The sequence below is a fragment of the Arctopsyche grandis genome, chromosome 6, assembly GCF_051622035.1.
Source record: "Arctopsyche grandis isolate Sample6627 chromosome 6, ASM5162203v2, whole genome shotgun sequence".
Classification (NCBI taxonomy): domain Eukaryota; kingdom Metazoa; phylum Arthropoda; class Insecta; order Trichoptera; family Hydropsychidae; genus Arctopsyche; species Arctopsyche grandis.
In genome coordinates this window covers 2,499,859-2,527,736 of record NC_135360.1, presented here as the reverse complement: position 1 = coordinate 2,527,736, position 27,878 = coordinate 2,499,859, and the positions used below count along the sequence as shown (strand labels likewise).

General features: G+C 36.0%; 6 protein-coding genes across 8 annotated transcripts in view; all 6 read left to right on the top strand.

Annotated features, from left to right (window-relative positions):
- LOC143913579 (uncharacterized) overlaps positions 1–27,878 on the top strand; it is a 346,453-nt gene that overhangs the window by 186,819 nt on the left and 131,756 nt on the right. The window lies entirely within an intron of this gene.
- The window catches only part of LOC143913567 (uncharacterized), a 781,442-nt gene that overhangs the window by 651,459 nt on the left and 102,105 nt on the right, over positions 1–27,878 (top strand). The window lies entirely within an intron of this gene.
- On the top strand, positions 39–14,771 carry LOC143913494 (uncharacterized). Its single transcript, XM_077433331.1, has 5 exons — positions 39–336; positions 416–649; positions 766–2,007; positions 5,014–5,207; positions 14,283–14,771. Exons 1-4 carry the CDS (start codon positions 46–48, stop codon positions 5,077–5,079), a joined length of 1,833 nt encoding a protein of 610 aa, XP_077289457.1. The 5' UTR covers positions 39–45; the 3' UTR covers positions 5,080–5,207; positions 14,283–14,771.
- LOC143913500 (uncharacterized) lies at positions 2,936–6,838 on the top strand. The gene is made up of 3 exons (XM_077433343.1): positions 2,936–3,348; positions 3,469–3,702; positions 3,845–6,838. The coding sequence occupies exons 1-3, from the start codon at positions 3,010–3,012 to the stop codon at positions 5,021–5,023; spliced, it is 1,752 nt and encodes a 583-aa protein (XP_077289469.1). The 5' UTR covers positions 2,936–3,009; the 3' UTR covers positions 5,024–6,838.
- LOC143913488 (uncharacterized) lies at positions 7,767–11,503 on the top strand. Its single transcript, XM_077433324.1, has 3 exons — positions 7,767–8,581; positions 8,661–8,885; positions 9,010–11,503. The coding sequence occupies exons 1-3, from the start codon at positions 8,357–8,359 to the stop codon at positions 10,483–10,485; spliced, it is 1,926 nt and encodes a 641-aa protein (XP_077289450.1). The 5' UTR covers positions 7,767–8,356; the 3' UTR covers positions 10,486–11,503.
- Positions 15,692–27,878, top strand: part of LOC143913483 (uncharacterized) — a 115,223-nt gene continuing 103,036 nt past the window's right edge. The window contains exons 1-3 of one of the 2 annotated variants that reach the window (XR_013260711.1): positions 15,692–16,563; positions 16,636–16,869; positions 16,996–19,185. Coding sequence is in view for 1 of the 2 variants with exons in the window: in XM_077433316.1 (XP_077289442.1) it covers positions 16,450–16,563; positions 16,636–16,869; positions 16,996–18,705 (2,058 nt within the window). In the remaining variant the exon portion in view is untranslated. Of the gene's footprint in view, positions 16,564–16,635; positions 16,870–16,995; positions 21,488–27,878 lie in introns of those variants that run through there. The other variant, XM_077433316.1, reaches the window with a different exon arrangement.

Here is a 27,878-nt window from a genome sequence, read left to right as displayed (position 1 = left end):
TGTTCCGTGATAGAGATTTTAGTGGAATAATCACCGATCAGCCGCATGAGGGCTAGCAACCCTAATTTTGTCACCCAGCTGTCAAAAAACCCACTCGCCAGCACCACAAACATGTCGACCTTGGAAGACCCTCAACTCCAAACGTCTGAAACGTCTACATCTAGACATCCATTGTCCACTCTGCACTCCCCAGGAGTTTGTGCTTCTCCCGCCCAAGTAGCGATGGAGTGTAGACTTTGTCTGTGCTCTGCTCCGGCAGGGTCCTTCGTCTCCATCCATGACGAACCTCATCCACAGCGTTTAGTGCAGCGCATTTGGACCTGCTGCCGGCTGCGGGTTAGTTACGTTTCACTCGAACCATTACTATTGTTTATTCGCTGATCCTCGCAATCGTCTATAATTTCATCATTTGCAGGTTATGAAAGATGAACACCTGCCAGATATGATATGCCTTTCGTGTGTCAACAATTTAGAATTGCTCGAGAGCTTTCGAAACGCTTGTTTTCGGAGTGACAAAATATCGCGTGTGGAATTAGACAAGAATTTGAAAGTCAAGCAGGAGGAAGTTTTGCTGGAAGATTTAATATGGGAAGATGAGTTGGATGCTGATTTGCCACCCAAAATTTGTATTTCACCAGACGATGGCGAAGTAAGTAAATAGGATTCGATTGCCTTAGATCGATTCTAAGCAAAACATTCAATTAATCGAACATCTAACCACATTATAAAAATGTTAAATTGTATAACGTTTGGTTTATTTTTTAGACCCTTGGAGGAAAAGATAACATGGCAGAAATGTTATATACCATTGACATTCCAGCGGAAGAATTACCATTGCGAAAAGTTTTAGATAAGACGTCTGAATTGGACCATACAATACATTTCCAAGACAAATATACAAGATGCCACGTCGGAGTAAAACCGTTTAAATGTGATATTTGTTTAAGATCGTTCAAGACAAACTCCCAGCTCCGTGTTCACATGAGAATTCATAGTGGGTTAAAGCCTCACAAATGTCACATTTGTTCAAAATCATTCCATAGAAAATGCAACCTTAGTACACACATGGGTATTCATAGTGGGATAAAGCCACACAAATGTGACATTTGTTCAAGATCATATACTTCGAAACAAAATCTTAGTGCACATATGAGTTTACATACTGGGGTAAAGCCACACAAATGTGATATTTGTACAAAATCATTCTGTAGAAAATCAGAACTTAGTGCACATGTGGGTATTCATAACGGGGCGAAGCCACACAAATGTGGCATTTGTTCAAAATCATATACTTCGAAACAAAATCTTATTGCACATATGAGTATTCATACTGGGGTAAAGGCACACAAATGTGATGTTTGTTCAAAATCATTCCGTAGAAAATCAGACCTCAGCGTACATAGGAATATCCATACTGGCCTAATGTCACAAAAATGTCACATTTGTTCAAAATCATATACTTCAAAACAAAATCTTATTGCACATATGAGTATTCACACTGGGGTAAAGCCACACAAATGTGATATTTGTTCAAAATCATTCCGTAGAAAATCAGAACTTAGTGCACATGTGGGTATTCATAATGGGGCGCAGCCACACAAATGTAACATTTGTTCAAAATCATATTCTTCGAAACAAAATCTTAGTGCACATATGAGTTTTCATATTGGGGTAAAGCCACACAAATGTGACATTTGTTCACAATCATTCCGTAAAAAATCAGAACTCAGTGTACACATGAATATCCATAGTCGGTTAAAGTCGCACACATGTGATATTTGCTCGAAATCATTCTTTTCAAAATCTCGCCTCCGTGTACATGTGGGTATTCATAGTGGGATAAAGCCATACGAATGTGATATTTGTTCAAAAACATTCCGTAGAAAATGCAACCTTAGTGCACACATGGGTATTCATAGTGGAGTAATGCCACACAAATGTGACATTTGTTTAAAATCATATTCTTCGAAACAAATTCTTAGTGCACATATGAGTATTCATACTGGGGTCTCCATTGTTACCCTCGAAAGCACTTAAGCCGCCTGATAATACCGATTGCACTTAACCGGCGGCGTACGTTACAACATGTTTACATAGAATAACAGAAATAAAATATTCATATTCAATATGTTAAATAAATAAAATAAATATGCGCTGCAGGCGAAAAAAATTTCATAAAGTTTTTAAATCAAAAATGCCATTGCCGGAAGAAAGAGATCTTAGACATATGTGATGACGTATGGATGTGAAACTCGACATTGATCGCCACGATGCTATGCAGGCCCAAGCCTAGGAGTTCGGCCGCCTATGTGCAAACTTAAATCGTTAACTTTTAAATTTTATCAGCATTTGTATAAATCCTTAATAAAATATATTTTTTTAAAAGTAAAAATCAGTTTATATTGGATAATATAAAGTTGCATTTTCTTTTAAATTTATTTATTATTTGTACAATGTAAAGAAAAATGCGTCACAGGCGGAATTTTTTTTTCTTTTTCCGAAATTTTTTTTCCTGAAAAATCTTTCAAAGGTCAATTCCTAAAAAAATAGTGAAACCATTCCTAAAAAAACAAGCTTCCCCATATTTAAAATTGTTGTTTTGAAAGAGCAAATGTCAATGTCGGAAATATTTTCTTGGTGATGTTTCAACAGGCTTGGAAAATGAATCAAAGTTTCTCTTGAAAATTTTTAAGCAAAAAGGGATAAATTGTTTTCGAATGAAATAACTTCTTCTAATATCGAAAAAAATGTGTTTCTTTTCTCCTGTAGTTTACGATTAAGCTGATTTAGATTATGCTTAACTTTCTATTAGTAATTTATTACTAATAGAAATGCAAAATGTTTCGTCTTGATAAAAAACGTACTTTGTTATGCATCAGAAGATCTGCTTACTCTCTTTCCATTTCAGCTAAAAATTCTTTAAATTAGCGATAACTTCTGCGCACAAAGCGCTTCTCAAGGAATTATGGGTAAGCAAGTATCGCATGATTAAATTCTTTTTCAAAATAGATGGTCATTTGTGGCAGAGACTCGAGACAGAGAGCGAAAATGAAGACTAACAGCCCTAATTTTGTCACCCAGCTGTCAAAAAACCCACTCGAGTCCATCACCAGCACCACAAACATGTCGACCTTGGAAGACCCTCAACTCCAAACGTCTGAAACGTCTACATCTAGGCATCCATTGTCCACTCGGCATTCTACAGGAGTTTGTGCTTCTCCTGGCCAAGGAGGAATGGAGTGCAGACTTTGTCTCTTCTCTGCTTCAGCAGGGTCCTTCGTCTCCATCCATGACGACCCTCATCCACCGCGTTTGGCGCAACGCATTTGGACCTGCTGTCGGCTGCGGGTTAGTTACGATACACTCAAGTGTATCGTAACTAACCCGCTATTGTTAATTCGCTAAAATTACCAATGCTATTGTTAATTCGCTAAAACTCGTAATCGCCAACATCTTTCTCATTTGTAGGTTAGGAAAGGTGACCATCTGCCAGATATAATATGTCTTTCGTGTGTCAAGAATTTGGAATTGCTCGAAAGCTTTCGAAACGCTTGTTTTCGGAGTGACACTACGTCGCGGGTGGAATTAGACAAGAATTTGAAAGTCAAAGAGGAGGAAGTTTTGCTGAAAGATTTATTATGGGCAGATGAGTCGGATGCTGACTTGCCACCCAACATTTCTAGTTCAACAGACGATGGCGAAGTAAGTAAATAGGATTCGATTGCCTTAGATAAGTAAAACATTCAATTAATCGAAAATAAAAATTCAAACGTTAAATGACATCCAATCACACTATAAAAATGTTACCCATGTTAAATTGTATAAAATTTGGTTTATTTTTTAGACCCCTGGAGGAAAAAATACTTGGAACGAAAATATGGCAGAAATAATAGATACAAATACATACATTCTAGCAGAAGAATTACCATTACGAAATGCTTCGGATAAGATGTGCTCTACACATTCTGAATTGGAACGTAAAATAAACTTCCATGACAAATCGTTTACTCATAAACAGTATCTTGTGACGCAGAAAAACTGTAATACTCGAAGAATGCTGCATGAATGTGATATTTGTTCAAAATCATTCCTTAGAAAGTGTGAACTCAATGCCCATATGAATATTCATACTGGGCTAAAGTCTCACAAATGTGTAATTTGTTCAAAATCATTCCTAAGAAAATCAGAATTCAGTGCACATATAGGTATTCATAGTGGGGTTAAGCCTCACAATTGTGAAATTTGTTCAAAATCATTCCTTAGAAAGTATGAACTCAACGTACATATGAATATTCATACTGGGCTAAAGTCGCACAAATGTGACATTTGCTCAAAATCATTCCTTTTGAAATCTCATCTCCGTGTACACGTAGGTATTCATAGTGGGGTAAAGCTACACAAATGTGACATTTGTTCCAAATCATATACTATGAAACAAAATCTTAGTACACACATGAATATTCACACTAGGGTAAAGCCATACAAATGTGAGATTTGTTTAAAATCTTTCAATTCAAAATCTCAACTCGGTGTACACATGCTTGTTCATAGTGGGGCAAAGCCACACAAATGTGACATTTGTTCAAAATCATATACCTCGAAACAAAATCTTATTGCACACAAGGGTATTCATAGTGGGGTAAAGCTACACAAATGTGACATTTGTTCCAAATCATATACTATGAAACAAAATCTTAGTACACACATGAATATTCACACTAGGGTAAAGCCATACAAATGTGAGTTTTGTTTAAAATCATTCTTTAGAAAGTATGAACTCAGCTTACATATGAATATTCATACTGGGCTAAAATCTCACTTCCGTGTACAAGTAGGTGTTCATAGTGGGGTAAAGCCACATAAATGTAGTATTTGTTCAAAATCATATACTACGAAACAAAATCTTGGTCTACATATGAATATCCATACTGGGTTAAAGCCACACAAATGTAACATTTGTTCTAAATCATATACTTCGAAACAAAATCTTAGAGCACATATGAGTTTTCATAGTGGCGTATAGGTCTGTTACTGAGATTCGTTACGTGCAATTGCGCTTTTTCTAGTGTCTGTGAATAGGTGTATAGTAACGTTTATACAAAATCGGTTTTTGGTTTTGGATATACCAATAAAACCGGTTCTCGGTTTTAGTGTAATATTTGTAAAAAAATTCGATTAAAACTATTAAATAAATATATTTCATACATGTAAAAGCAACAAAGAAAAAGCTGAGCTGTTTGCACAACACTTAGAGACAGTATTCCAACCACACAATATTCAATCTGATGCTGATTATACACCAATGTATCAACCACAGCAACTAATCAAAACGGTCACCCCTATGGAAGTAGCTAAAGAAATAGATGACAATATAAATCCTAAAAAGGCACCTGGAATTGACGAAATCTCACCGGGACTATTCAAGGAACTTTCGAAAAAGGCTATTATCATGCTAACATACTTATACAATGCATGTTTCCGGCTCAAGCATGTGCCAGAGTGCTTCAAAACTGCTCAAATCATAATGTTGAAGAAACCTGAAAAGTCACCCGAACAAGTAACATCATACAGACCAATATCCTTGTTGCCTGCGATCTCTAAGCTATTCGAAAAACTATTATTAAAAAGACTCAAGCCCTTAACCGATGTTCCCGACTTCCAATTTGGATTTAGGTCGAAACATTCTACCATCGATCAAGTGCACCGTGTTATTTCAAAAATAGAGCAATCGCTAGAGGAAAAAAAGTATTGTCCAGGTGTATTTCTTGATGTCTCACAGGCCTTCGACAGGGTATGGCACGAAGGACTTATCCATAAAATCAGCAAGTCATTACCTGGAAATTATGTCAAATTACTGGAATCATACTTATCCGGACGCAAATTCAGAGTTGCTCATGAGGAGGCATTCTCTAACTTTTTCACAGCCTCTGCAGGAGTACCACAGGGAAGCGTAATAGGGCCTATACTGTACCTGATATACACTGCTGACATCCCGACAAGCGAAGAGACATTCATTGGAACATTTGCAGATGACACAGTCATTATGTCATCGAGCGAGTCACAGGAGGAAGCATTTGAACGCCTGCAGCGTGCACTGGACAAGATCAGCAAATGGACCAAGGACTGGAAAATGAAACTCAACGAGCTAAAATCAATGCAGGTCACATTTGCACTGCGACGAAACAGTGTCAGCACTCAGACTTTCATAAACGAAATCCAAGTTCCACAAGCTTTGTCAGCTAAATATTTAGGACTGCATCTTGACTCAAGGCTTACGTGGAAGCATCACATTAAAAAAAAAATAGAACAGATTCGAATTAAACAAAGAGAAATGCATTGGCTAATAGGAAGACACTCCAAATTAGACCTACAATGCAAAAAACTGATATACCAGGCAATCGTGAAGCCAATATGGACATATGGCATACAACTGTGGGGATGCAGTAAGCCATCCAATATCGAAAAAATGCAAAGATGTCAAAACCAGTTTTTGAGGATTATCACCGATGCATATCGCTTCGTCACAAATGAAGAGATCCACAAGGACCTTAAAATCAAAAAAGTAAAAGAAGTCATCCGAGAATGCGCCGGGAGGCACGAGTTGAGACTGCACCGTCACCCTAACATATGTAGAAGCGTTGCAGCTATTGGACACAACTCACCAGCAGAGGCATTTAAAGCGAAAAAAGCCTCACGAATTGGTGTTCTGAATGTGAGAGATTCAGAAGCCCAATTCACAATTTTGGGGACGGAGTGATGATTCCGTAGTGCCCGTACATGATCTGAAGAGCAACGATATCGCTGGTGATCATTTATCGGGAATCGATAAGATGGCACCAAAAAAAAAAAAAAAAAAAATACATGTAAAACAGTTGAACGACGAAACGCCCCCATACAAATTGGTGAACGACACAAGACCCCAAAAAATGAAAACACGACATTATGTCTATGGATAACATGATAACACGACATAATGTCTACAGAGAGATTGTTTTGGGAAATAATGACATTCTTATGTTTAAAAACAAATTTTTTAACGAAAATAACGTTTCGTCGTTACACAATTTAAAGCATCTGCAGTGAAGAATATGTTTCTTGTTTTTTTGTATAAATCATGATATTATTTTTAAATATTTTGAAATTTTGACGTGACGTCTTAGCTATTTTGTAATGTAGAATGATATATGTACATACGTATGTATGTAAATTATTAATAAAAATATATATTTTTAAGTTGATCATTTAAGAGGGCTGGACCCCAGCGCCTTGTCCATACAAACGTATTAAACTTCTCCCTTCCTCAATTATGGCAATATTTTATTGACCACTAAACTACCCAAAAATAGCATCAGACACAAACGTAGCATTCATAGATCCATTTAAATTTTATTTATCATTAAATTCATACTATTTTCTAAATTCACACTATTCCTAAATTTAGGGGGGGCGAGTGCCCTCTCATGCCCCCCCCAAATGACGTCCCTGGACAAATCCCGAGTGCCGCATTGCTTATAAAAATCCCGACTTGAAACAAGTAAAAGCTCGGAAAAATACTTTTAATAAAAGAGTTGTATACATATGTGGTTCGGTGATTACTAGTCAAATGTGAACCGGTCGCTCTAGGTCACACGTGATCACCCGTCACACTAAAACTGGTCACACCCGAAAATTGGTCACGAAAAAACTGGTCACTGCCAAAAATTAAATATTGGTCAAATTTTTGGGTGTGACCAGTTTTTTTGTGACTAATTTTCGGGTGTGACCAGTTTTAGTGTGACGGATGATCTCTTGTGACCGATCTAGAGCGACCGGTTGTCCTGTGACTGGTTCACATATGACTAGCAGTCCGTTTACCACATATGTATGTACTTTTTTATATACGTATAACATAATTTTATTAAAATATGTATTTTTTACATACCTCCTTTACGTTTTTCTTAATTTCTCTAACTTTTCTTTGATCGATCGAAATAACAAATATGCGGTAATTGGACTATTCGTCACATTGCGGTGGTCACAAAGACAATTTTTGCCATGAAAATCGCGAATACACAATATTTGGCACTTAGTTCTCGTTAGTATGATGGACTTTTCGGCTGCCTGATGTTCCGTTATAGAGATTTTAGTGACTTTGTGAGCAGTAATCACCGAACCGAACCGAATATGCATACCGATCTGTGATTTTGGAAATCTGGCAACTCTGACAGAGAACAATAAATCTGATATACATATATATCTATAATATTGACAGTCCGAAACCCGTGCTTCGGTATGATGCTATTCGACCAACTCATATTCGGCGAATTTACTTGAATCCTTAAAAAGCCCACTCGAGTCCACCAACAGCACCATAAACATGTCGAACTTGAAAGATCCTCAACTCCAAACGTCTGAAACGTCTACATCTGGGCATTCATTGTCCACTCTGCACTCTCCAGGAGTTTGTGCTTCTTCGGCCCAAGGAGCAATGGAGTGCAGACTTTGTCTCTGCTCTACTCCAGCAGGATCTTTCGTCTCCATCCATGACGACCCTCATCCACCGAGTTTGGCGCAACGCATTTGGACCTGCTGTCGGCTGCGGGTTAGTTACGTTTCACTTGAACCATTGCTATTGTTTATTCGCTGATCCTCGTAATTGTCAATTCCTTTCTCATTTGCAGGTTAGCAAAGGTGAACATTTGCCAGATATGATATGCCTTTCGTGTGTCAAAATTTTGGAATTGCTCCACAGCTTTCGAAACGCTTGTTTTCGGAGTGACAAAACGTCAAGAGTGAGGTTAGACGAGTCTTTGGCTATCAAGCCGGAGGAAGTTTGGTTGGAACATTTAAAATGGGAAGATGAAGGATTTCCGCCAAACAATTCTAGTACTGCAGACGATGGCGAGGTAAGTCAATGGAATTCGAGTGGTTTAGAACGATTCCAAACAAAACATTCCTTTAATTACCTATACACTGGTATTTAAATTTAAATACACTATAATTATGTATTATGTTTTCATTATTTTATAGATACACGGAGGAAAAACTACTTCAGACGATATCAGCTCAGAAATGATACGTGATATTAACACTCCCACAGATGAATTACAATTACGAAAAGGTTTAAATGAGATATGCTCTACTAATTCTGAAATAGATCATAAAATCAATAATCAAGATGAATTATTTTATTATAACTGTAAAACACATATCAGACGTGATCCTGGAGAAACTCCGTTCAAATGTAATGAATGTTTAAAATCATTCCATTCACAATCTGAACTCGGTCAACACATGAGAATTCATAATGAAGTAAAGCCACACGAATGTAATATTTGTTTAAAATCATTCACTTCAAAATCTAACCTCAATAAACACTTGAGAGTGCATACTGGGGTAAGACCACACAAATGTGACATTTGTTTCAAATCACTCACTTCAAAATATTCCCTCCTTCAACACATGACTATGCATACTGGGATAAAACCACACAAATGTGACATATGTTTAAAATCATTTACTTTAAAATCTCACATCCGTGTACATATGAGTATTCACACTGGGGTAAGGCCATACAAATGTAACATTTGTTTAAAATTATTCAATTCAAAATCTGACCTCCGTAAACACATGAGTATGCATAGTGGACTAAAACCACACAAATGTAATATTTGTTTAAAATCATTCGCTTCAAAATATTGCCTCAATAGGCACGCGGGTGTGCATACTGGGGTAAAGCCATACAAATGTGAGATTTGTTTAAAATCATTCACTACAAAACCCCAGGTCCGTGTACATATGAGTATGCATACTGGGGTAAAGCCACATAAATGTGACATTTGTTTGAAATCATTCACCACAAAATCTCAGGTGTGTGTACATATGACTATGCATACTGGGGTAAAGGCACACAAATGTGTCATTTGTTTAAAATCATTCGCTTACAAATCAAACCTTAGTACTCATATGATTATGCATAGTGGAGTAAAGCCACACGAATGTAATATTTGTTTTAAATTATTCACTTCAAAATCTCACCTCAGTAGACACACAAGTATGCATACTGGGGTAAAGCCACATAAATGTGAGATTTGTTTAAAATCATTCACTTCAAGCTATAACTGCCGTGAACACTTGAGTATTCATAGTGGGCTAAAGCCACACAAATGTAATATTTGTTTAAAATCATTCACTTCAAAGTCTGACCTCCATAACCACATGAGTATTCATACTGGGGTAAAGCCACACAAGTGTGAGATTTGTTTAAAATCATTCAATTCAAAATCTGACCTCCGTAAACACATGAGTATTCATAGTAGGGTAAAGCCACACATGTGTGAGATTTGTTTAAAATCATTCACTTTAAAATCTTACCTCCGTGTACATATGAGTATTCATAGTGGGGTAAAGACGAACAAATGTGAGATTTGTTTAAAGTCATTTACTTATAAATCTTCACTTTCCAGGCATTTGAAATCCCACACTCGAGAAATTCCGTTCAAATGAATGTAATGCTATTAGTTTTTTTTTTTTATTAATTTTTACTGTGTTTTATTTCATCTCTTTATTTTAATTTAAATATTGTCATTTTGGGTATAAATCGAATAAGTCATGATGTAAAAATAATAGTTAAGATATCACCAATAATTTACTACTTGAACATAACTATGAAGTATGTGCAAAGACGAAAGACACCAAGTCAATTTCGTAATAAATTAAAAAATAAGTGATCTTGAAGCCGGGCCCCTAGGCTAGAGCCATGACTGCCCTCTTCATGTCCGGGCCATGGATAGGAAAAACCAATTTGATAATCCTAAATTGAAAACTAGGTTTGCAATGTGAAAAACAATCATACACATGTACATATGTATATGTAGGTTGTTATTTTGGGTACCATGTCAAGACACTTGTTTATGCTTATTAAAATGTATTTTTTATATATGTTTGAGTGAATATGCATTTATGTATGTATGTTATATACATATGTATATTTGCATGCGTTTTTTATGTATTATTGTTTTTATTCTGACCATAATAATATAATTCTGACCATGAATAATATAATTGTGACCAAAATGGTAATATTATTCTGACCGAGTTTCGAATTATATTCTTACCAAAAGGTGATTTAAATTCTGACCATTTAATTTGTTGCCTTGGATAATCCTAAATTGAAAACTAGGTTTGCAATGTGAAAAACAATCATACACATGTACGTATGTATGTATAGGTTTTCTGGAAGAATACACTGAATAGTGGCACATTTTCCAGAAATTCTAATTTTCAAAGGCCCTCAAGAAGATCTTAATTCCACAAAAAGGGGTTAGTACCCTTGGATATCATACAAATACCCTTTAAGAGGGCTGGACAGCAGCGCCTTGTCCATACAAACGTACTATACTTCTCCCTACCTCAATTATGGCACTAGAGAAATTATTTTTTAATATGCTATTGATATCCACCATTGGGGTGCATCTATCGTTTTATTTTTTTGATTAATTATTTTTTATAGGAGGTAGGAGCCGTCAAACATCTATAAAATGGCCTCTTTTTTACACCCACGAAAAGAGTCTAGCGTGGCTATTTAACGGTCGATTTAAAAAAAAATACGCCGATAGATGCACAGAAAATATCTTTCTCATAGCGATGATGATTTTTTTTTTTAAATTGGTCCAGTTTTGGAGGAGAAAATAGTAGAATACGAAACCTCGATTTTGTCAATTTAAAACACGTTTTATCTGGTCGAAGCGCAACTGTCGCATTCACTCAATATATATATATTGATATATATTGTCGCATTCACTCAATATATACATACACTCAATATATATATCGAAGAAAGGAACGGTAACAAAATTAAGGTTTCGGGTGTACAGCCCTCTTAACGCTTTTTTTGTGGAATTATATTGCGTTAGTTCTTCTTGAGCATCTTTGAAAGTTTGGATGTCTCAAGAGTGCTGTTCTTTTGGCTGCATTAATCGGACCAGACATGTTTACAGATATATAAATAGATATTTTTACTTAAATGTAATTAATGAATTATATTTTGATTTAATAAAATAAAATATATACATATATAATTATTCTATATTTTTCAACCACATACAATACTGTTCGAAGAGGAGTACCTTCAAAAGTCTATAAATTTCATCGTCATAGCTGCTTTTATTCTATGTAAGTAATTATTTTTATTGTTCCGTACAATTGGAAAAAATAATTTCCTTTCATAAGAACATAGTTCTTTACATATAAGTTGACGAGTAATAACTAAATAAAAATTGATATTAAAATATCGGGATAACGATTACGTGTTATTTTGATATTTATTGTAATATAAAATTAGGTCGAATAATGTATCATTATGTATTCATTTAAAACTACCGTTATTGAATATAATTAAATGATTTAAATTATAATATGATATTATAGATAACTATTAACATTGCACTAAATTGAATATAAACGAATCACCATAGAAGTAGAATGCATAGAATCGCTCTCAGCCTCCAAAAATGTTGCTACAAAAACTGCGCAGTTTGTTCATTGTTTGCTAAACTTCGTCTCTCTCTCTCTCTTGTCTCTCTTCTGACTTTCTGTCTCTCTCTCTTTTAGACGATACTAATGCTAACAATGCCCATTCTATGCGACTTACCGAAATGCACCGAATCAAAATAAAAAGAAATCTGAACACAAAAATATGTTGAAGTGAATTGACTGACAATAATTATTTTTTTTTAATTTTACTTATAATCTTATAAGGGCCTCAGCACACTTGCCGAATCATCCGGTGCGGACCGCAAGCTGCTGATAGCCGTTCCGGACGATCACGGCCGCATTGAGGGGGAACCCGCAATCCGCCTCGATCGTAACAATATTTAAAATTTCGTCCTATGCTCGCCTCTTTGCGGTCCTATCACTGTAGCTTTTGTCTTTCAAGTCCCAAAGGCATACTCTACTTTGGACTTCAAAAATGAATCGAAAATCGTGTAGTACTCGAGTTATACACGAATGCGCGCGCCGGCGACCGACTGACAACCGCATGCGGAATTGAAACATCCGCAGAGGCCTGCGGTTCGCACGACGGGCTTGCGGGCGGTCCGCATAGTGTGGCGGCTATCGCTCATTTGTATGAAAACGGACGTACTGGCGTACGCAACGGGAGAATCGCACCGGACGGTCCGGTAAGTGTGCTGAGGCCCTAAGAGACCCTTTCGTCGGAGAACGAGACGATTGTTCATGAATATCGCACAAGAACAACCGCACATCACTGTTCTAATAAAAAAAACCACACTGTATATAACCAAGTACAAAATAAACAACAACGCATGAACACATAAAGCGCGCATGTGTTAGGAAATAATCATTGAAGTATAATGTATAGAAGCGCTCTCAGCTTCCAAAAATGTTGCCACAAAATCTCCGTCCAAACGGAGATGTCGGCTGTTTTGCTCAGTTGTTTGTTAAGCTCTGTAGCAGTAGGATCTCTTTGAAATAGGCTCTACTAGTGAAATTGTGTGGTAGTATTAGTTCGACAAAGTCCGAACATCTGTAGTGCACGTGCGCCAGCCTCACTCATTGAAAAACAGGGCCGTACACCGTATTCTTTTTTAAAACTAATTATTACTTTATCTACATTGAAGTAGTATGCATAGAATTGCTCTCAGCCCCTAAAGGACCCGTCAAGGGACGATCACTTCCACGAATTTTTTTTCCTCACTCTTTTGTCTCTCTTCTGACTTTCCGTCTCTCTCTTCGATGTCTCGCTTTTAAGCGATACTTTTGTTAGGAATGATTATTCTATACATTATACTTCAATGGAAATAATACTTGAAATGTGCCGTGCGAATGCACGCATACCTCAAGTAAACATAATGTATGTATGTTTATGCGTGCATAATCACGCACACATACACACAAACCACAAATACATACACACACCTAAACAGCAAACGCACACTCACACAAATTCACAAAATAAAAAAAGCGGTATGTGGGACGTTTTTTTAGATAAACGACCGGTACGCCCCGCTCCTTTAGACCTTTTTCGATTAAATTATATGGTTTTATTTATCCTTAACTTGTCGACGTACCACATACCGCATACCACGATGTGTGATTTCGCCCTTAGTGCTGCCAGGTTGCCTCCGCTCCCAACTCCATTCACGGAGCTGCCAGGCCATATTTTGTCATAGGAAATATAGTAAATAGTACAGACTGCGTGAAATTATTGTCAAAATTGAAAAAGAGGACATTCTGGGTATATTACAAAAAAGAGAAAGAACAAAATAATTGTGTGAAAAAAGAGAACATGTTCTCTTTAAAGGTCTGTAGACATATAGTACAACAAACAATGATCTCACCAGGCCACTGCGACACATATCCTGAAAATCGTTTACTCGTGGCAATCATTTACACGTGTTCGTGGAAACAAAGAAAAAGCATTCATGTGTGGCGCTTGAACCTATAAAACACGCGCCTCGAAAATAGTTCGACACGTGCTTCGTATACACGTGTCTTGAAAACAAAGGAAACGTATGACCCCATTCTCTTACGGACATCGTCCTGGCTTTGACCCCAAAGCTATAAAACTCTCGCCCTGAGAACACGTGCCCTGGAGAACAAAGAGATCTTTTGCACACGCCACGCTTAGAACTTCCATATATAAAGCAACGCAGCAACCTCCACCGGCAGAGTGAGCCTCTAGAGTTCAACTAGATCACATCTCCGAAGAAACCTCTTCGTACATACAATAACCATTGTACCAATTGAACAAAAATAAACGATCCTCTTTCAAACTCAACTGAATTTTCATAGGCCGGGAAACGGTCGAAACCTTTCACTCGACCACCTGTTCTATAGGTCTGTTCATACTTAACAGCACTGCACGACTCCGTTTCAAATATGTCATTTTATTACATTTCTATTCATATCTACCCACACGTCGCGGTCACGTCACGCTTACGGCACTTTGGCCGAGTGCAAGGCAAAATCGGCTTACTTATACATTACACACCATGACGATACGGCGCAATATTGCTTACGTCGTATTGTCGAGTACTTACAATATACACGTGCATTCGTAGCTACGCGTCAGAATACAAGTCAGCAAAAATGTTTCGACGTTTATCGAACGAAAAATTACGTATAATCGCGTTTTTGTTGGAAGAAGAAGCTCAAGAAGGCAATAAAAAAGCACGGAGGCGTTTTGATGTGCATCCCATGTTAAAAAATAGAAAAACCGATGGAGAGTTTTGGACACTGTATAAGGAGCTTGTGGATGATAGACAAATTTTTTTTAAATATTTCCGTAAAAAATTTAATTTTTTTTTAAATATTTGCGCCAAAACCATGTCGAAAGATTGAACAGCTGTCAACTGTCACTATCGATAATTGGTCCAAAACAGCAAAGCGGCAGACTCATGGCACGTAATTCGCGTGTATATTTCCACGATGGCCAAAAAAACGAATACGACACGTTGACGGATGTTGCTGTAAGGTATGAACAGGAAATGTCGGGTACTACTGTAAGCCTGCCGTGGCGTAAACGTGACGGTTGGTATGAATATACCCATACAAAATGTACCAAAGAATACTTTTCGTATGGCCGGATACCTGCTGAAGTCGGTACGTGCTGACTAGGTATGAACAGACCTTTAAAGATACCTGTTGACAACCCTATGACCTCACCGTCCCTTCAGCTGGCAGCAATGCCAATGGTTGGGCTGGCAACACCGATCCCCCCCTCCTCGTAAGCGCGTAAGCAGAAGTCCTGTATGTTCTGCCCAAACCGTCACCTGAGGCAGTCGTGAGATCTTCTTGCAATCGTACCTTCAGCAGACACAAACGTGTGTTCCACCCGCTCTCTTCTACCCAGACTTCAAACACGTGCAGTTGAGCTTCATTTGACAGCTCCTGAAAGCTCCCGCCCTCGTCATACGCCGCTGGTACGGAACAGCCAGAAGCCGACCACGTCAGGAGAAGGACCCCGTGAACTGATCTCCCGCTTTTCTCCCGCCAGCAAATACAGCTGGCTGCATTTCGACGACGTAGCACCAGGAGAATCCAGGTCAGTCTACTTGTTCCCTTTGATCATGGAGGTACCAGGAAGGCGCCCCACCAGAACATCCACAACCACGTAGTGTATTCCAGTTGGAGACCAATCCAATTGGAAACAGACCCACCGGTACGCGTTATACCTGTTCCAACGTGGGGCTTATTTCACCGTGCTGGTGGATTTTGGGAAAACGGTTAAATTAAAAGTTGATTCAATCAGCACCCTTAATATTCGTTAGTGAAATGTAAAGTAGATTTGTAAAAATTACAAGAATTGATTTGTTTACATATGTAGATGACAATTTCGGACAATTACAAACCCTGCTCTGTCCTGGTGTTTGCACGTCCCATTGTATCGGGAATAATCGACAGCCCTAGCGACAGCATTCCGTTGGACTAGTCTACTTCCTGGTTCTGATGGAGTGCCGACTATGTCTCTGTTCTGCTCCAGCAGGGTCCTTCGTCTCCATCCATGACGACCCTCATCCACCGCGTGTGGCGCAACGCATTTGGACCTGTTGTCAGCTGCGGGTTAGTAACGTTATACTTATACCATTGCTATTGTTAATTCACTTGTCCTCGTAATTCCTTTCTCATTTGCAGGTTACGAAAGGGGACCATCTGCCAGATATGATATGTCTTTTGTGTGTTAACAATTTGGAATTGCTTGACGGCTTTCGAAACGCTTGTTTTCGGAGTGACAGAATGTCAAGATTAAAGTTCGACGAGCCTTTGGCTATCAAGCCGGAGGATGTTTGGCTGGAAGATTTAAAATGGGAAAATGAAACGGGTGCACATTTTCCCCCAACTATTTCTAATTGTCCAGACGATGGTGAGGTAAGTTAATGGAATTCGAGTGCATAAGGACGATTCCAACATTCCTTTAATCGAAAATATAAACTCAAATAAACACTGGCATTTAAATACACTATAATTATGTATTATGTTTTGATTATTTTATAGATACACGGAGAAAAAACTACTTCAGACGATATGGGCTCAGAAATGATACGTGATATTAACACTCCAAAGGATGAATTACAATTACGAAAAGGTTTAGATGAGATATGCTCTACCCGTTCCGAATTAGATCATGAAATCAATCATCAAGACGAATCATCTTATTATAAGCTTAAAACATATATCACACGCCACACTGGAGAAACTCCGTTCAAATATAATGTATGTTTAAAATCATTCAATTCAAAATCTGACCTCCGTAAACACACGAGTATGCACAGTGGGATAAAACCATACAAATGTGACAAATGTTTAAAATTATTCACTTCAAAATCTCACCTCAGTAGACACGCGAGTATGCATACTGGGGTAAAGCCACATAAGTGTGAGATTTGTCTAAAATCATTCACTTTAAAATCTTACCTCCGTAAACACATGAGTATGCACAGTGCGGTAAAACCACACAAATGTTATATTTGTTCAAAATCATTCACTTCAAAATGTCAGATCCGTAGACATATGAGTATTCATAGTGGGGTAAAGCCACATAAATGTGACATTTGTTTAAAATCATTCACTTCAAAATATTACCTCCGCGAACACTCGAGTATTCATAGTGGGCTAAAGCCACACAAATGTAACACTTGTTTAAAATCATTTATTTCGAAATCTCACCTCAGTGGACACATGAGAATACATACTGGGGTAAGGCCACACAAATGTGAGATTTGTTTAAAATCATTCACTTTAAAATCACATTTCTTTGTACATTTGAGAATGCATAGTGGGGTAAAACCACACAAATGTGACATTTGTTTAAAATCGTTCACTTTAAAATCTCACCTCGGTGAACACATGTCTATGCATACTGGGGTAAGGCCACACAAATGTGACATATGTTTAAAATCTTTTACTTCAAAATCTCACGTCCGTGTACATATGAGTACGCATACCGGGCTAAAGCCACACAAATGTGGCATTTGTTTAAAATTATTCACTTCAAAAATTCACCTCAGTAGCCACTTGAGTATGCATACTGGGGTAAAGCCACACAAATGTGAGATTTGCTTAAAATCATTCACTTCAAAATCTTACCTCCTTAAACACATGAGTATGCATGCTGGGGTAACACCACACAAATGTGATATTTGTTTAAAGTCATTTATTTCAAAATATCTCCTCAATAGACACATGAGAATGCATACTGGTGTAAAACCACACAAATGTGAGATTTGTTTAAAATCATTCACTTTAAAATCTTCCCTCCGTAAACACATGAGTATTCATAGTGGGGCAAAGCCACACAAATGTGAGATTTGTTTAAAATCATTCACGTCAAAATATTATCTCCGCGAACACTCGAGTATACATAGTGGGTTAAAGCGACACAAATGCAATATTTGTTTAAAATCATTTATTTCAAAATATGACCTTAGTGGACACATGAGAATGCATACTGTGGAAAGGCCACAGAAATGTGAGATTTGTTTAAAGTCATTCACTTTAAAATCTTACCTCCGTAAACACATGAGTATTCATAGTGGGGTAAAGCCACACAAATGTGAGATTTGTTTAAAATCATTCACTTCAAAATGTACCCTCCGTAAACACATGAATATTCATAGTGGGGTAAAGCCACACAAATGTGAAATTTGTTTAAAATCATTTACTCAAAAATCTTCTCTTTCCAGGCATTTAAAAACCCACACTTGAGAAATTCCATTCAAATTAATTTAATTCTGTTAGTTTTTTTTTGTATTTTCACTGTTTTTGATTTCTTCTCTCTTTATTTAAATTGAAATATTGTCATTTTGGGTAGCATTTCAAGACACTTGTTTATGCTCATTAAAATGTATTTTTTATATATGTTTGAGTGAATATGCATTTATGTATGTATGTATGTATGTTCAGTGGCGGACTGGCCATACAAGCTAACATGCCCGATGGCACATGGGCCCCACGATCTGTTAGAAAATAGGGGCCCTCAGTAAAGTTAAATAGCTTTTTCACTATTTCATTTTACGTGTGTAAAAATGTACAGGATATTGCACTTCGGGACCTAAAGTTTGGGTATTTCAACAAAAGAAATTTCTTACGATATACAAAAACTGCTTTAATAGCCCAAGGATCGGTTAACTTTTTTATTAGGCTCGAAAAGTAAGTTTCAACATTTGCGTGGGCCCCTTTTGTTGAGCCCATTTCCAACCTCAAGATTATGTATATGTATACCTATTAACCTATGTAACAACTACCTACTGAAATAAAAATGGGAATAAACAAATTTCCGTGAATAATATAAACTAAATTTTGATACTCATCATCAACCAGCGATTTAAATTTACTTCATACTTTAAAAATAACATTTGATTATACTTCGACAATAAATACACAATTTTAAATAGTTTCCGAATATAAAATTTATTCCTAATCTTGACACATCCATATATATATAGAAATATAGAATAGGGGCCCCCTCCTCAAAAGCCCGAATTTTGATTAATATTAATCGAAAATATTATGCATTGTTTTCTACCGAAAGTAAAAGCCGCTTTTGTGCCACATTATTTTATGATGCATTCTATTTACCTAGGACAAGGGTTAAAACGAAATATACAATGTAATTTATAGACCTATTTTGCTTTTGCCATTTTTATTGCACCTAAATTGAAAACGAAACTCTTTAAAGCGACTTTTACCCACGATCTTTCGAAAGAAACCAGTTAACCGCTTAGACGCCCAGCCGACGCGCTGAGCGTATAATAGATACGGCTGTTTGCGCCTTAAGGCGCTTTGGGCAGCTAAGCGGTTAAAACCGTTGAAAATCTATTCCCAAGATCTGTCGGTAACTTTGTACGATTCTCCGACAAACCTTTTTATTTTATTGGCTAAATACGACTTCGAAAATTTCAATATTATCCTTTTATTTTCTTCGAAATGGCATAATCCAAAACATATGTTTTCTTTTTTACAAATTTAAAGCAGCTTAATATCGTACAATTTACTTTAGTTGTGTTTCGAACTAGTACTATTCAACATCTCGTACAGCAGACAAGGCATAATTACAAAGTGTTTGTGAGAGCGGAAACATTCAGAATTTTATATTATTTTATAAAATTCACATTGATTTAAGGTAAGTGATTTTTTTAATTTTTTCATTGTTTAATTTTATTTGTTTTGCATAGAAAACCAAATTACGGAATACAATAAAATCTCTCAAGGGTAAAAAAAACTATCGATAACAATAAAAAAAGGAATTTGATGTTGGAAATTTAGACAGCTTTAAAAATAGTACTAAAACTTTAGATATACCTATATTATATAACACATTAACTTGCTGTGTCGTCGACAGCCACTGAAAGAGTGTTCTTAAATTCGCTCAAGTATGAGTTTTGATCTATTTAATGCGTTGATATTTTAAAATTTAAACAACATTTTTCGTGTTAATGAATTTCAATTTCTCCCTCGCACACTCATACGCGACAACGTTTTAGCGGATGTTGGTTTTAATTCGATTGAAATTCAGGTACCGCTCGAATTATTACGTTTAGATAAAAAAATATATTGAGATAAAAAAACCAATCCCTATAAACGTGTTGAAATAAAAAAAACTGTCCAAATGAACCCATATTAGCAGGAGGAAAAGTTGTGTAAAAAATATGTATTTTTGACTTTAGAAATTCGCTAGAAAATTAATTATAAGTATTTTAAAGCATAAAAATATTACAATCAATAGAAAAAACATCTAGTACAGTGTTTATTATAAGAACTTTTTAATTCTTCGTATTGGTAAGGATTTTCGTTCAGCTACAATTATTTTTTTAATTGGAGTTAATTATAAATCCTTTTATATGTAAAATAATCAACGGTACGGTAATAAAATCTATGTTCGCAAAGTTTTTCCAATATATATACATATGTAGGTTCAGGATGTGAATGATTCCAAATGATAAGCGTGGATGCGGTTAAATACGCTTTATTTTTACATACCTCCTTTACATTTTTACGTGTATCGTCGAGCGACCCCAAAGGGGAAGTGTTGCACAACCCACGCTATGCCTCAAATTTTTTTGTGAATATGAAAAATTGTAATGCTTGAATAAATTCTCCGCAATGGAATCGAATATCGTGGCAAGTGTTGTTAACTGACATGTATTTGGTCAACTTACTAAAGAAAAGCAAATTTAATAAAAAAAAACAACTTAATTTGAAAAAAATTTAACTGTTATGTTTTCTCTGCGATATGCTATTTCAATTGCAATATTAGTTTCAACTGCAAAGTTTAATTATTTATCGATTTTTGGACATAATCTCAATTTGATTTCAAAGGCAAATCGTATCCGGTGAAATTGAGCCGGAGATCGAAAAAAGTGTATTTTATTTTTTTTGATAATTATTTATATTGAAAATTTATTTGCCGCATTTTTTCGATTTAAGTTTCTATTTAGCTAATGAGCTATTCCCTTACGTCACATTTGTAATACATTTTTGCAATATTTTTAGGGAAAAAAAAGGAAATATTTATTGTAATATTTATAAACTCAATAAACTGAAAAAAAGAAAGCGATTAAGTAAGTCTGCCTCTCTTAATAGGATACCCAATACGATTTAATTTTAAGATTTCACCAAATCACTATAAAAAATCTCAAAATAATAAAATGAAAAGAAAAATTATATACATATATACATTTATTTAAAAACTGCACTCTCTAAGATGAATCCAAGGGCGGTCCAGGCTTTAGATGTGTAGTGGGAAGTCAAGTATGTATGTAGATAAGTCGTGAAGTGATAAATCCAAGGACGGTCTAGGTCGTAGTTATTATGTATACGTAGCAGTTGATTCAATAGTTAGGAGTCGCGAATTAATAAATAAAAAAACAGATCGGATGAAATTTGATCAGATAATGGATGAATGTCTCCAACGAAAGCTGAAGTAAGACTAAATGTACTTTAACTATTACGTTTAATGCTTATGTTTATCATTGTATGTTGATGTACTATGTTTAACATTTCATAACGTTTTCATAATTAAAATTATCAATATTCTTTCGATTTTTAAATTTAAAATACCTTATTGCTATATTATTATTTAATCCGGGGTTTTTTCAATTAATTGAACTTGTGACCTGTTAATATTTAAATTAAATTAAAAGGAATGGGAGAATACGTATGAAAAGATTGTTTTAAGTTTTGTCTGCTTTATTCCAAAGTTTGATAAATTTTGTGTATTATGTACCAGACTTCGGAGTAAGTAATTTTGTAAACTTAATGGATTTAATTAGTTATTTTTACATAAAAATTGATTTCGTCATGTTTAAATTTTTCTATAGACATGACAATTAAATAATAATTATAGTTAATTGTTGATTGTTCGCTGCGTAAAAAAATGTATTACATGATGTTTTCCAGGTATCGACACACCCTTATCGTGTAATCGAGTAAATCGATGCAAATGTTGGCCATTTAAAAATAAACTGATAACATCATAGTAGGATCATCCATAATACATTTTGGTATATTCCCTTTTTTAAAAAAGTTTGGTAAAACCCATGGCGAATATAAAATTACATTTAGAGGCATTTGCAATTAGCATCAGTTAAAAAAATAATTGTAACCATACGAAATCCTTAATCCCGGAAACCAAACAATTAAAGAGATAGGCTCGTTATATTCATTGAATTCGTTTCAAATATTGTTAACTTTTGCATATAAAATTATGTAGTTCTTTGATTCAGATACGAAATGTTCGATTGAACATCATTTATAATCTTCTTACTATACTATAATAATTTAAATATTTAAAAGTCAATTGACAACACATGCCGTGGTAGTCGGTTTGATTGTGGATTCAATTATTTTATAATAGTCTTGAATGATGAATTGAACATATATTAACTACAAAAACATAATATTATATAGTCCCGTTGATTACAATGTTCGACAAATGACGACTTTTTTTGGTTCAGAGACGAGATATGAGTTTTCTTATAGATCTATGCCCAGTGAACACGAATCTGGTAATAAAAAATGTTGATTGGTTGATTTTTTTAAATCACGCGATTTTTCTATATCTTGGTGTTGTTCGGTCGATGTCTCAAAATCTGTCAATTTCCTGTTCAAAATGATTTAAAATTCAGCACACTTCCAATTAACCCGTTTAAACGAAAAAAAAATTGTGTGGCCAGAACACTATCTCAATAAACATGTTTCAATATAAAATAGTATTAACAATGGGAAAAAATCCCAAATGAAAATACGTACTTTTCACTTTTGATTTGAACTGGACGACTCTAGAGAGAGATTTGAAAGCTGAAAAGTACTACAAATGAAAGATAAAATACCCGACTATAGATTCCAATATTCATTTTGAACAGAAAATTGACAGATTTTGAGACATCGACCGAACAACACCAAGATATAGAAAAATCGCGCGATTTAAAAAACACATATACATACATACATATGTATGTATCTCCGAATCTCGGGCCAATCAACATTTTTTATTACCAGATTCGGGTTCACTGGGAATATATCTATAAGAAAATTCATATCTGGTCTCTGAACCATTTTTCGTGTCGGAACAGTGTTATTTTACATATAAAAGAATTTATAACTAGCATCGATTAAAAAAATAATTATAATTGAATGAAAATCCTTATTAATACGAAGAATTAAAAAAATCGTATAATAAACCCTGTAAAAACAAAAAGAGAAGAAACTGCTTTGCAAAAATATAAATCGGTTTTGATTTTCAGATATATTACCCCTATTAACATGGAAAAGAGAAGGTATAAATCTGGATCACTAAAACGCAAAGAACGCCAATAAACAAAATACAGAAGTCAGCCAAGTATTGCAGATCTATTACAGATTTTATAGTACCACAACCACTTCCCGTATCAATGTCCAGTTGCACAACAAATAATCAAGAAACAAGAAACAATACTCATGACGATGATGTATTGACAAGTGAGTTGCAAGAACAAGAAAGAAATTCTTTGGATATAGAGACAAGAATAAGTGCATCCTATATTAATCAACCCAGGCCCAGTACTTCAGGCTTCATTATTCCGTTATCTGTACAGACTATATTTCCTATAGTTGCAACATCCGCGCATATACCTATAGTTTCAACTAGTGACAAGGAATTAGATATTACTTCAGACATAAATTCTGAGGCACATGATGTTATTGAACCTACACAAGAAAAAAAATCTACTACTGGAATATTTCAATATCCATCGCGAGACAATCTGAAACAATTTTTTGCTGAACATCCATTTCAGCCTGTAAGTGATCTACCATTTGATTCTCGATTATATGAGAGTAACACTATGAATGATTCAGTCCCAAGAAATTGGCTAACATATAACAAAGAAAATAAGTGCTTATATTGTTCATATTGCTTAGCGTTTGAGTGTCCCAAATCGGATTCATCATCATTTGTACATGGCTTTAGTGACTACAGACGTATTAGCCAAAACTTGGCTGTGCACGAATCGACAACAACCCATGTGCGAAATGTTCATCAATATATCAGTGTGGTTAATAAGGGAACATTAGATAATTTTTTTGCGTCATCATTAATTAAAAAGAAAGAAATGGTACTAAAGCAAAGAAGTATTGTCATGAGGATTATAGACATCATAAAGATGTTAGGCAAGCAAGCAGTTTCTTTTCGAAGTCACAGAAATGAATCGGCCTATACTCTGGATGATGAAGCTTCGAATCATGGTAATTTTTTGGCTTCAGTGCAGTTGATGGCAAAATATGACACCATTATAGCAGCTCACGTTTCTGCAGAGCAATAAAAGTCATATCAAAGAATGAAACGACTTAAACACCAAGGAAAGGCGGGAAATAAAGGCAGTGGTGGACTAATTACCTACTTGAGCAAAACAACTGTTAATAGATTAATCCATATTATGAAAACTATGATTCAAGAAAGAATTAGTCATGAAGTTTTTGAAGCAAAATATTATTCTATCCAGGTTGATTCAACACAGGATAATACAATCATCGATCAATTTAGCATCATGTGAGGAACATGATGCTAAATTGATCAAAAGAGGAACATGCTTTTCCTCCCGCATTCTGCGCGCGCACATTAATACGGGAGGAAAAGCCTGTTCCTCTTGTTCCTGTTGTATCCTGCTCGCGCAAATTAAGTGAGTACGTACCGTTTACCATGCACCATTTTTTTTTGATCTTTCGACTTAAGATCTTTCGATTTTCGATCTTTGCCTTCTGATATTTGCGTTTTCTGTAATTTAACATTCTGTCTCGTCACGGAGACCGATTTTATATGTATGTATGTCCTTGTTAACTCTCGGTTCAGTCCTATCTTGTAAATAAAGTTTCCTATATAAATTTTGTATTTCTGTTAATTGCCAGTAAGACGTGTAGTATGTGTATATTCTAATTAATAAAAATAAAAAAAATTGCAAAATATAATTGCAATTTTTATTTTTGATTCGTGCATTTTTGAAAATTTGATTTATTTTTTACCCTTGATTTTTAGCGTGATGGAAAAAATAATTTTTTTTTATATAGGGGGGAACAATTTTTTTTAACCCTGGGGGCCCCCTTTGACTCCTGGCATGTACTAATTTCAGTCCCAATCCGCCACTGTGTATGTTATATACATATATATATTTGCACGCGTTTTTTTTATGTATTATTGTTTTTATTCTGACCATAATAATATAATTCTGACCATGAATAATATAATTGTGACCAAAATGTACTTAGTGAATAAATTGAGATTAAACTGGTTTGTGTATATTTTATTTATTTATCTGTGATAGGATAGTGTGTTAATTAGTCACGATACGTTTAATTGAGATTTGGAATAATTATTGTGTAAAAAAAATAACGTGTTTGTACCCTATTTTAATAATTCAATGAGAGAAAGTGATTTTCCCCGTGAGAGATTTATCGGTGATTGTAATTTCCATGAGTGATTTGTCATGTGAATGAATTGTCGCGTTAGTGATTTATCTGTGAGTGTAATGGCCGTGAGGCAGTTGTAGCGTGAGTGATTTGTTGCTGAATTTCGTGCGTGTAACGCCGTTGAGTGTAAAATCCGTGAGTGATTGGTCGCGGAACCGGTTGACATGTGTCCGATAAAAACTTCTCTCGGCAAGTGCATCGTTAAAAATTGTACGATGCATTCAAAAACACACAATAAACAACATGAGATACATTTTTATAAGTAAATTGATCATTTAAGTAACATATTATTCAATTCACATCGTATACGAAAGTTTTCATGAAAGCGTCGGCGTTCGGCAATAGCATACGCATACGCATCCGCGTACAATATTGCGTAGTTATGGAAACGGTACGCGTGTTATTGAAACAAGAAATGTATTCGAAAGGGCGCTTCTATTATTATAACATTTCCCTGGGTTGAGGGCCTCGGCACACTGGCCGGACCGTCCGTTGCGGATCTACCGTTGCGTACGCCACATTAAACGGACGGTCCGCAAGTCCGCAAGTCCGCTAGTCTGGCGGCTATCGTTCATTTGTATGAAAACGGACGTACTGGCGTACGCAACGGGAGGTCCGCAACGGACGGTCTGGCCAGTGTGCTGAGGCCCTAAGCCATACAAATGTGACATTTGTTTACAATCAAATGATGATAAAGTATTCACTATATTTGAATAGTCTGATGGCAAAATTGATATGAAAATAATCTTTTAACCTTCCAAAAAGCATGACAGATATCACAGCACTGTTGACCGGTCGTCGTCAACTCGAAAACGTAGGCAACTAGGCTGGACGACCCACTCAAGCGACTTGTGTTCCGCAGTGCTGCTTGTACATTTGTGCGGAATAAAGAAAATAATAGCAAAAGAAAATTGGGTGCATTCTTTGTTGCAAGAACGGAGAATGAAATGAATGTATCTTGTAACTCTTCACCTCCGAATAAATCCAGCCCCGAATTTCCTCCGGGATTATAATACTGACTGAATTACTTTCGGTAGTATAATACTTACTGCTTATATTATTTTATTTTATTATACAACATCAATTAATCAAGCACACTCGTCTAACAGATTGCTCCAAAGCGACGAGTGTGCTAAAAAGATAAAGAAAGGACAAAAGGAAAAAAGTACATGAAATTTTACAATTAAAAATACTTATAAATAAACTAACTCAACCTTTCTAAATGGTCGCAACTTCCGTAACTTAGGAAGTGGTGCAGAGAATGAAGAGATATGTGACAAATGGCACCATCCAGTGAATTTAAGAAACGGAGGCCACGAGGAATGGGCGTATAGGACAGGAGGTTATGTTATGACCGTAACCCGGCCTATGGAAACTCGTTGTAGATAACAGAGGAAATTTATTTTCTTCAGTATACAAGTTTATTGTCAGTACAGAAAATTCACGGGGAAGTGGGCTAGTTGCCGGCTTCAGGGGAATGCCTGACTGGACTGCTGTACTGGTTTATATATGGGCACGGTGATGTCATCTTGTTCTCGGGGATTCCTCCGGGTTCAAGGGTTTCCTTTGTGTGGGCGTGGATGGGTATTCATCTGGAGCGAGTCGAATCGCCTTTATCGGTGGTCTGGATATGGGTGAGGTGATGTCATCTCGTTCTTGAAGATTCTTCTAGACTCAAGGGTATCCTTTGTGTGGCTGTGCTTCAAGGTTGCGTGATGATTGTTTATCTGGAGCGAGTCGAATCACCTTTATGGATAAGCTGGACGAAGTATTTCGGTTGTTCCTTGAACTCAAGGTTTGTTTATCTGGAGCGAATAGATGATTGCTTTGGCTTTGCTGAAAGCTCGTACAAGCTGTATTGTATTCCTACAGGAGAATAACTAAAAGCCACAGTTCTAGCCAGAGGAGTGTGAAAAAGGGGACGATGGCGGGTCCAT

Coding starts and splice junctions, on each gene's coding strand:
- LOC143913494 (XM_077433331.1), top strand. CDS start 46: ATGAGGGCTAGCAACCCTAATTTTGTCACCCAGCTGTCAAAAAACCCA. Junction 650..765: donor TTTCACCAGACGATGGCGAA/GTAAGTAAATAG, acceptor TTTATTTTTTAG/ACCCTTGGAGGAAAAGATAA. Junction 2,008..5,013: donor ATATGAGTATTCATACTGGG/GTCTCCATTGTT, acceptor GAGTTTTCATAG/TGGCGTATAGGTCTGTTACT.
- LOC143913500 (XM_077433343.1), top strand. CDS start 3,010: ATGGTCATTTGTGGCAGAGACTCGAGACAGAGAGCGAAAATGAAGACT. Junction 3,349..3,468: donor GGACCTGCTGTCGGCTGCGG/GTTAGTTACGAT, acceptor TCTCATTTGTAG/GTTAGGAAAGGTGACCATCT. Junction 3,703..3,844: donor GTTCAACAGACGATGGCGAA/GTAAGTAAATAG, acceptor TTTATTTTTTAG/ACCCCTGGAGGAAAAAATAC.
- LOC143913488 (XM_077433324.1), top strand. CDS start 8,357: ATGTCGAACTTGAAAGATCCTCAACTCCAAACGTCTGAAACGTCTACA. Junction 8,582..8,660: donor GGACCTGCTGTCGGCTGCGG/GTTAGTTACGTT, acceptor TCTCATTTGCAG/GTTAGCAAAGGTGAACATTT. Junction 8,886..9,009: donor GTACTGCAGACGATGGCGAG/GTAAGTCAATGG, acceptor ATTATTTTATAG/ATACACGGAGGAAAAACTAC.